A 10397-nucleotide genomic window follows, 5' to 3' on the forward strand; every position below is an offset into this window, starting at 1 on the left:
GATATATTACGATATTTTCTCTGTAAAGGACAAAATATCTACATTTAGATATAAAATACTTAGAGTGTCAACCCTTCTAGAGTGTAACAGTGCAACGTATGTCTGTGTATAATAAACTATTAGAGTTCATAACATGTTTGCAACACTAGTACAGTGGCCAGATGCGTGAAAACAGAGTAACACATGCTTAAAGTGGCGTAGGCTAAGGCGAAGAGTTTCGCCTTAGCCTACGCCACTAACATTATTATCTAACATTAGCCTAGCCATAACATTACTGACTACCCTAGTTATAACTTTAGTCAGTAATGTTATTGAGCATATCCGTATTTCAAATTTTTATTGGAATATTCTATTTTTTTCCTAGACAGTTTAATTGATCCTGTTTGGTATTAATCGACTCCCTTTCGACCCTCATGTATTAATCGACCCCTGGAGAACTCTTATTGACCCCAAGGGGTCGATATCGACCACTTTGGGGACCCCTACTATAGTTTATGCACTCTTTTGTACACCATACTTATATATCTCCAGCATTTCCAAAAATTTGGCTAGGGCTGGTTGTGGACTCTCCTAACTATGGTGATATTGTCCTAAAGGACTGCATTACCCTGCCTGTGTAGCAAAATTGAATATCTGCAAGTGAAAGTTGGTTGATCTTCACTCACACTTTTGGTTAATGTTTTCAGCTGATCCCATATTCTGTGTGTTAAATCTAATGTCTCCAACTATCCTAAATGTTTTAAAATTGGCAATGAACTTGTAAATTGTTAATGCAAGAGAACAATTTCTTACATTAAAATAATCTACAGAATTCTCTTTGAGTTGCAATTATACTTCATTTTGTAAATAAACTGTCACAATTTTTGTGTATTGATTAAGCATATAATGTTCTATTTTAAATTCGTAGGATTCTAGTACAATCTGTAAACAAATTTTCAACAAATATATCAATAAAAATTAGTTATGAGCTTTTCAAATCATTGTTCAACATTTGGGCCACCTCTGCATGATGTTATCATAATAAATTTCATATTTTTAAGTTCATACTGTATGAAGACAATAATAAAAGTCTAATTGTTGAAATAAGAATTTGTTTAAAAATTTTATTCCACAGGTGATGATGGGATTTGATCGTGTTTTACTAGATGCTCCTTGCAGTGGTACTGGTGTTACCTCTAAAGATCCAGAAGTGAAATTAAATAAAGTAAGTGATTTCTTTTATTATTTATATAGAAATGTAAAGTGTCTTAGATATGTAAATTTTTATAAAAGATTATGATGATTTTTTATGCTAGTGTTTAAATTTTTACAAAAAGAAAAATTACTAGGAAAAGTTTTTCTATGAATAGATAATATTCAAGTAATTTGAGAATTGATGTTTTAATAAAAAAAAAATTGAAAGTAGGATTCTGGGAATGTGATGGTTTCATATGTTCTAGTAATCATTTTATCTACTCACTTTTTCAAGAAGCCAGAAAATAAAAGACTGGTTAACATTTTCAAAATGTTCTTCAGACCATTATAGTTAACAAATATTTGAATTTGATTGTTTTAATAATTATTCCATTTGAGCATATAATTCTTATATATGAAAATGTTTAAATTACATTTTGTTTGTTAAACTGTAATTGGATCTTCAGCTGAAGTATAAGTACAAAAAAAATACAATGACAAAATAATATCAATAGGAAAAATGATAAAATAAGTAAAAATAACCAGAAAATAAAGATAAAACAAAATAAATTTAAAATAAAGTAATAAAAATAAAAGAAAAATTACTGTGTAATGTGTTCTTTGTTTTGTTTTGCAGTTCATCAGTATTTATATCCATAATTGACTCACCAAAAACCTTATTTTAACACCAGCAGGAGTGTAATCTTACATGTTGACATGGACAAATGTTTTCAACCTAATTATAGATCTACTTCAAGTCTTAAACTTTTTGTTCTGTTTTAGAATTTGAAGAAGAACAGTATAAAATTTCAAACTGGAATGAATGACTGTGAAGTTCAAAATTGTGTTTTATGTTCTTAGTATAACTATTTACATATTTTAGTCAACTGCTTCCAAAATAGAATGAAAAGTTTAAGACCTGAAGCAGGTCTATAATTAGGTCAAAAACATTTGTCCACATCCACATGAAAGATTAAATGCCTGCTGGTGTTAAAATAAGGTTTTTGGTGAGTTGATTAAACAATCCACCTTATAGAAACAGTTGGTGAACTTATATTCTTGAATGTAAGTCAGCACTATTATTGTTGGTATTGATCACTTGTCCCTTGTGTATGTTTATCATGATCTTCTCAACTGTCCTTATGGGTTGCATTTTTGTATCACAGTATCTAGACATCCTTCGTCTGCATTATGATGTGCAACTGCTTATATTTGCTCTTGATATAGTAATACATTTTTCATTCTTTTCTTGTTGGTTAGTAAGATCTGGTATTCTCCTCTTTTATGATTGGATATTCATTTTTTTTTCATTTCTAATGCAATCAAAGAATGTGAGGTGTCTTAAGGGGATAATTTGTATATATATATTTTTTTCTTACGCGCCTTGCTTTTCTAAAAGGATACATGTCATAGGATATATAATGTTTTTTTTTTATTTCATTAACATTTCTTCTGTTGTTAGAAAGTGTAGTTTGTTCAATATGAAAAACATACAAATGAGTTTTCTTGTAAAACCATAAGCTTGTCCTATCCTTTCTATATAAATCATTTCTCTATTCAGTGTTTGTAGATGGTCAAAAGTTAAATGATTTTTTGTACCTAAAAGGATCTTTCAAAGTGGAACATGAGATGGTTCCTGTATACTTCAGTTGTTAGTTTCTCTCTTGTAATGTTGATACAGTAGAGTGTCGTTTATCCGAAGGTCGGTTATCCGAAGGAATTCCAGTCGACAAATTTAAATTTTTGCCAGTGCTGTGGTGCTGTAATCTTTGGCTATGTCTTCGGCTACTCAAATATTTTACGTTTTTGATACTAAATTAACTTCTGAAGTATAATTTTTTATNAAATGGTTTATTGTATCTAAAAGGATCTTTCAAAGTGGAACATGAGATGGTTCCTGTATACTTCAGCTGTTAGTTTCTCTCTTGTAATGTTGATATTACTATTAAGGTAGTATTTACACGTTTCATGGACCTGATCAAGCTTTATGGGTACCTGATGTTATTTGTGTCAATTTGTTAAAAAAATGTCTTGGAAAACATTAACCTATCTTTGGTTTTCTAATTTCTTAAAAAGTGAATATTTAGATAAAGTGATTAATTGATTAGAGATTTTTTTAAGTGTGTTAACTGGTATAAAAATTGATATTGAAAAGAAAATTATATTCTATGCTATATATATCAATATTATTTTCTTATAAAAAAATTAATATTTCTTAAAATTGTTATTTAATCAAAAGTTTACTATTCAGCAGTTGGTACAGTATTTTTTCTTGGTGTTTTTGATAATGAGATTAACTCAGTAATATGTCTGGATTAATCTCATTTATCATTTTAATTAATTGCCAGATTTTACTTTTATGAAATGGAAAATAATTGTATGTATAGTATAGCAACTAGATATGTGTAGTACAGTATGATATATATAGTAACTTTTATTAAAAATTCTTCATCAAATTGTATGTCATTTTCAAATCAGCTTGATATTGCTTATGTAAATGGACAGATGATTGATGTAGAAATTAACTTTTATTGGTATTATTTTCAAATTTTCTGTTAAATTATTAAATCAGTCTCATATGAATACTTAAATGTAATTTATGAAAATAACAGACACAGAACTAATTTATGGTATGTATAAACAAAAAACGATCTCTGCGTAAATGTTTTCTAACTCCTCCTGAGTTCTTCTTCGGGCACGACAGAAGGGTTACCCAATGGAACATCCTTTGGAACAAATGTGAATTTGTAAAAGTTTGTTCTGAAAGATGTTGTATCGGGTAACCATTCTGTTGCACCTGAAGAACTCAGAAGGAGTTAGAAAACATTTGTGCAGAGATCATTTTTGTTTATACACATCAGAAATTGATTCTGTGTTTGCTATTACATATATCCCAGTGAGGTGTGATTTAATTTAATATATGAAAAGTTAAGTTTATTAAATATGTAGCTTCTTATAGGGTTAATATCAGAATGTTTGTCACGTAATTGTGCAATTACTTTAATTTTATATATTAATTGAAGTAAAATGTAATGTAACAATTTTATTCCCCATAGCTTGAAATTGAGATTTGATATTTTGACTATATATGATTAAATATTGATATTGTAACTTTGATATAAATTAATATTTTTATTCAATTTATTATTTGCATTTTCAGATTAAGACGAGGCAAATCTTTTGGGCTCTTTGCCTGATTCTTATTTAAATGTTTTATTGTTTAGACTTCTTAAAATACAAAATTATTTTTTTATTCTTTTAGGATCAGAAAAATATATTGCGTTGTTCTCATATACAGAAAGAATTGATTTTGGCAGCAATAGATTGCTTAGATGCTAATTCAAAATCTGGAGGTTATTTAGTTTATTCAACTTGCTCTATTTTGGTAAGTTTTATTTATTTATTTATGTATAGATTGGCTTGTTGGTATTAATTTATTTTTATTGTTCATAAAATTTTGAGCCATACTGAATTAATTAATTAAAAAAAATAAATAATGATTTAGTCCAGATAAACAACACTATTAAAAGAATTATTTTTGGTTAAACATTCAATTGACTTCATTTTAACAAGTAACAAATTAGTATTATGATGAACATATTTGAAATCAAGAATAGAATATATAAAACAGGGGTATTCCTATAAGTTCTTATTTTTATATTAGAACAAAATTTAAATTAAAATATCTAAAGGAAATATAATAGAGTTGTTGATCATAAAACAGTCAATTGTTATCATTGGTGGCTGATAGACCCAGAAAATGGTGGGGCCAGGTTTAAAACAAATATTATTTAGGTTAATAATAGAAAATCAGGATTTAATATTTAAAAAAAAATGCCTATTTTTGGATAGTTTATTTATTTGCTTATATACAGGTTTACAGTATTAATCAGTAAAATTACGAAAAATACCATGTTGACCAAATTCAAAGTATACAATAGCATTCATAATTTAGTAAACAATAATTAAAACTGACAAAAATTTTTAAAAGATATTTCAAATTGAAAGTCAATGAAAAAAAAATGTAAAAAATCTGCAATAAAATGAAAAAATAAATATAATTTAATAATTACGAATTACTGAAACAGTAAAAAATTATAAACTGCAAAAGATTGTAAAACATTGCACTGGCACGCATACTCTTACTGTATTTATGCTTATGCAAATTAAACAGTTAGAATATACTGAGGATTGGGTCAGAGAGAGTTAGTCCCAATTCTCCATAAACTTGCACGTATTGCAGTAGTGTTGCAACTAACAGCAACAGTGTGCATTTCTCTCTAATACAGGTATACCTTGAGTTACGTTGTTCTCGATTATACGTCGTTTGTCAAAAGAGTATATGGGGGAAAAATAAAAATCAAGTTTAAGTCATTTTATTCGACTTTACGTCCGTCTGCCACAAATATTGAAGTCTTAATATCATAGAAAAGCATTAAAAGCACATAAAATCGTATTAAAATATGTACATTTACAGTAAATGTTAATATAATCATCATAAATCCTAGAGAACGAAACATGAAAACATCTGTGTTTCTGTGTTGTCGTCTTATTTAGTGGTCTTTAAACGCTCATTATTGGCGTTTTCCACGGTAGTTGCAATATCTACCATTTGGCATCATTGTCAGTGCCACTTGATATTTGGTAAATTTAACATAAATCTTTTCTACTATTGCAAAATAATTTTAATAACGATATTTGTTATTTAATCTTACAAAATCATCTTATTTTATAATGTCTTAGAGAAACCACATTCACAAATAAAGAGTCCGTGATGTACTGTAAACATCACCAAATTATAAACATGTACATTTACAAGTATGTACTGTACGTACATGTATTTGTAAATTTAGATTACTTTTTTCTGTACTATATTAAAAACTAAAATTTATTTGTTTGTAAGCTTAAAATAGATTCTTATTAACCATATGTTATTAAAAATGCATTTATAAATAAAATACAGAACTGGGAATGGTTATTTGAGGTTTAGCATAGTGACAAGTAAATTTGACTTGCGTCGTTTTTCGACTTAAGTTGCCTCTCCTGGAACCAATTACCGACATAAGGTGAGGTATACCTATATATCTTTTTACTCTTTATCTGAAAGCTGGTCCAAAGTATAACATGCAATAACAAATATATTTTAATGTGGACAATTATTTTAATAACAATAATTTAGATCATAAAAAAAACTAATTTGTTAATCAAGATGCTTTTGTCAATGAGTAATTTGGTTTGCTTTATAACATATTGATGGAGCCAGCTCCTCTGGCCCTACTCCTGATTGTTATTTAGAATCATAAAAAAATTTTCAAAGAAACAGTATTACTAAAATTACATTTTTATTCTAAAACTGTGAAACTTGGCATTACATCAAAACTACAATTATATGTTTAATTTCTTCATTTTGTCTTTTTTCTAATGACATAAAATACTCTTGGAGTTTCAAAAGTGTTTTTTTTTGTGTGTGTATTTTATTATTATTTGATTCAAAAACACAAAAATAAGCATATATAATTTAAGAAACTGGTTGTAAATTATCTCAGTTTTTACCCATTAACATTGGCTTTGTGTGAAATTTGAGAGGAGGGTGTTATTTTTAAGGTCAGGGTAGATGGTCAGTGTAGCCCACACACCAGCTGCTACTACTAATATCAATAAATCATTTTATTGTCTTCAAAATGTAAACTCTTTTCCTGATTTTAAGTAAGTCAAATTACAATGTTATTTTATTGTATTTGGAAGAATGTTTTCTTTAATGTTTAATTAACAACTAGTTTTGTTAGATGTGATTAATTTTATATTTTAGTCTCAGTTTAATCGACCTGCCGGTACCCCTGGAATTTCTGGCATGCTGGTCTCCCCTTTTTTATGTGGCATGCTGGCCATTCTGCAAAAATACTGTACTGTGTATTTTGTTACTTTGCAAAATGGTTTATGATTACAAATGGAAGACTAATAGAAGTAATTGGAACAAAGCTTGTTGCAAAATGCAGTGAAGGAAGGAAAATGATAATTGCAGGAGCTAGCAAATATTATGAAGTGCCAGAACAAATGCTTCAGAAACAACTCGCATCTGGGAATTTTAAGTAGATATATCTATTGGAAGACAACCTGTTATGAATCAGTGACCTACTTGAACTGGTGGAAATAAATCTTCGTAAGCATTCAAAAGATCTTGAAAACCATGGGTTTCCCTTAACTATGACTGATATCTGGGAGCTATCTTTTTAATTTTCCAAAAAACTTGGAATAAAGCATCCATTTAAAAACCAGAAACTTGATTAGAAACTTACCCCAAATACAGGAAAGATGCACATCGTGTAAAGTTCCTACAAATATCATTTATTTCATATATGTGTTTCACTTTATGTAAAATTTGTGTGGTGCAATAAAAAAAAAATTTCGAGTATCTATTTCTATATATGCAACTGTTTAGTTTATATGTTTCTGAAATATAAAGCTATGTGCAAGAAATATAACTATGCACATCTTCCCCAAACTGTCCTATGTTTCAGAATATTTAACATGTTTTTAATTTCTTTTGGAGTAGTTTATGCACCTAAAGATGAACTAGAAAAGCTCACAAAAACAATCATTTTGATTTTAAATATTTAAATAATTTATTCCAATAGTGTAATTTTCTTATAATTTGAATTTGGAGATAATTCATTACTGTATTAACTTAATATAAAATTCATATTTTATTACTATTTGCTAGAAAATTCATATATGATTTATTGATGTACAGTTTGCATTATAATTGAATGCAATAACAGTACAATAGTAAAGTTGAAAATTTACAGTATTATTGATGTGTTTTTCAGAATTATTTAAAAGTTTAATTTGGTTTTTTTTTTATCCTACTTCAAATGTATTTTCAACAAAATTATATATGTACAAAAATGTTTATATTTTATCTTTTAAATATAGATTGCTTTATATTACTACTACAAATTAAAATTTTCATATATGTTCTAATTATTCAAAAACAGCCAGAAGAAAATGAAGCCGTTATTGACTATGCTTTAAAAAGAAGAAATGTGAAATTAGTTCCGACTGGTTTAGATTTTGGCGAAGAAGGTCTTTCAAAGTAAGTTTTAAAAATATTTCTTTAAACAAGATCATTGTTCATTATTCACTTGAAAATAATTTAATTAAAAAAATTTAGTCAATTATTTTAGAATTTTAGGTTAAAAAGTCTGTCAGTTCTATCAAGTTTAGATCTTGAACAAATTTCATGGTTGCAATCTTCTGTATTATTTAGGATTTCTTATCTAGGGGATTTTTTGGATTCTGGAAATCACTTGATTTTCAATCAATCATTATTTGATCATACTAGAATTTTTCACTCTAAATGCTATTATTTGCAAGATTAATTTCTTGTTTAGAAGATTTTCTATCTTCTTTTCCAACAAACTTATATCAAGCATTATCATTACATACTATTGCTGTTAAAAACAATATATATCATAGCTAATTACATCTTAAACAAAGATTTGCCTAAAATGTTTTGTAATAGATTTTCTTGTATTAGTTTAGCAAGTTTTAACTAATCATTTGTCACGGGATAAAATGTAAATGTGTTTCTATATGTAATAAAAATTGATAGAATTAATTCACTCATGTTTCTTAATAGTATACAAAAGAATTGCCAAAGGAAAAGATTGAAGAAAAGCATTTATAAAATTCTAAAGTTCATTTCCTTAAATCAAAGTACAGTTTAAAAGGATTTAGGAAACCAGAATTGAATTTCTATGGAATATTTATTCAGAGAACTGATCAAAGTTATTTATGCAGAACTTGTAAAGCTGTTTAATTACTATTTTAATTTTTAATGCATAAAAGAAGTTGGGCGTTTTAAATTGTGAAAAATATATCAGTTTTAATTAATAATATAAAGTTTTAAATGAGTAAATACAAAATAACCAACTTTAGTCTGTTTGTAATTAAAGTAATGAAGTGCAGATTTTTTTAATCTTAAAATGAATATATTAGAAGTATATACTGTATATTGAAAAATGCATTCTAGAAATGTCAGTATGTTCAGTAAATAATTGCTCTCTGAAACACCCAATGAGAATGATTAAGGCGTTGTTCTACTGCTTTGGGGACATGGGATCAAATTTGGACACATCTTGGTGTTTCAAAGCAGAAATAGTCAAAAATGGGGGAAACCGATGAAATTCAATAGGCAAAAAATTGCAATAGATCAGTCTGGTGATGAATATTCTTTAGGGATGTAATGAATATTTGGTTACTATTCGGTATTCGGCCTATTTTTCACTATTCGGCCAAATACTGAATACCTAAAAACAGGAGTAAGAAATAACAAACACACAGTAAATTAATCATTTTGGTATTTAGATTTAATGTTATCGAGTTAGTGTTGTTTGTTTATATTTATTTATAACTTGTAACATGCACAAAATAAAAAGGGAAATAATATTAGTCACATGTAGTCACAATTTATAATTACAAAGATCAGCACATGTACACATCTATTGTTGAGAATCCTCACACACATGAGGGTCTGACCCTGCCTATCCTTCTTTTTAAGTGCTCGTCTTTGCTCTTCCCTTTCTCTTTCCTCTATCGCTCTAATCCACGTATGCCTGTGCATACATCATAATACGCGCTCACGATACTTTCGATTCGTCACTTTTCCGTCGTAGAGTTCCCATTTTACAATTAGGTGACTCAGCCTGGTGATAATGGAGAAAAGAGACAGATAGTACGTTGGTATTAGTCACAGTTATGATTTCAGATTCGAGACAGCTTGATAGCCCGAATGGCCTCAGGTTTTCGCCTGTGCACGCTAAGTGACTTTCATTACAAGCATTTAGCTTTCCGAAGTCTATGACAACAATTATTTGGCATTGATGGTCGTGAATTTCACGCCAATAAGATGTCTTGACTTGTTTGATTATGTTATCAACTCAATTTCATATTTATTTTCACATTTTCACTTCGCGGTCCTTCTCTGTTCTTTTTCCGTTATTTACACGTATAGGTCATTTCATTATTAACCACATTGGATATCATCATTTATCACATACTTCCATGACACTCTTGTCTGTCCGCTACAACTGCCAAGAATTAACGCGATTGGCGAAGCGTAGTTACAGCGGGCCAATAGAGAGCAGGGTCCTTGCCATAATGCGGTTTGCGCAGCAATTTTCGTACATGCGTTAATCAAGCCGAATAGTTTGGCCGAATATTCG

At 28.5% G+C, this 10397-nt stretch overlaps 1 protein-coding gene across 1 annotated transcript in view; it reads left to right on the top strand.

Moving 5' to 3' along the window:
- Window positions 1-10397, top strand: part of LOC111622719 (probable 28S rRNA (cytosine(4447)-C(5))-methyltransferase) — a 79158-nt gene that overhangs the window by 62903 nt on the left and 5858 nt on the right. Inside the window, 3 exon segments of the mRNA XM_023365139.1 lie at window positions 1115-1204; window positions 4436-4558; window positions 8169-8266. Of these exon segments, the coding sequence (XP_023220907.1) occupies window positions 1115-1204; window positions 4436-4558; window positions 8169-8266 (311 nt within the window).

The sequence above is a fragment of the Centruroides sculpturatus genome, unplaced genomic scaffold (assembly GCF_000671375.1).
Source record: "Centruroides sculpturatus isolate CEXI.00-Female unplaced genomic scaffold, Cexi_2.0 scaffold307, whole genome shotgun sequence".
In the NCBI taxonomy this organism is placed as follows: domain Eukaryota; kingdom Metazoa; phylum Arthropoda; class Arachnida; order Scorpiones; family Buthidae; genus Centruroides; species Centruroides sculpturatus.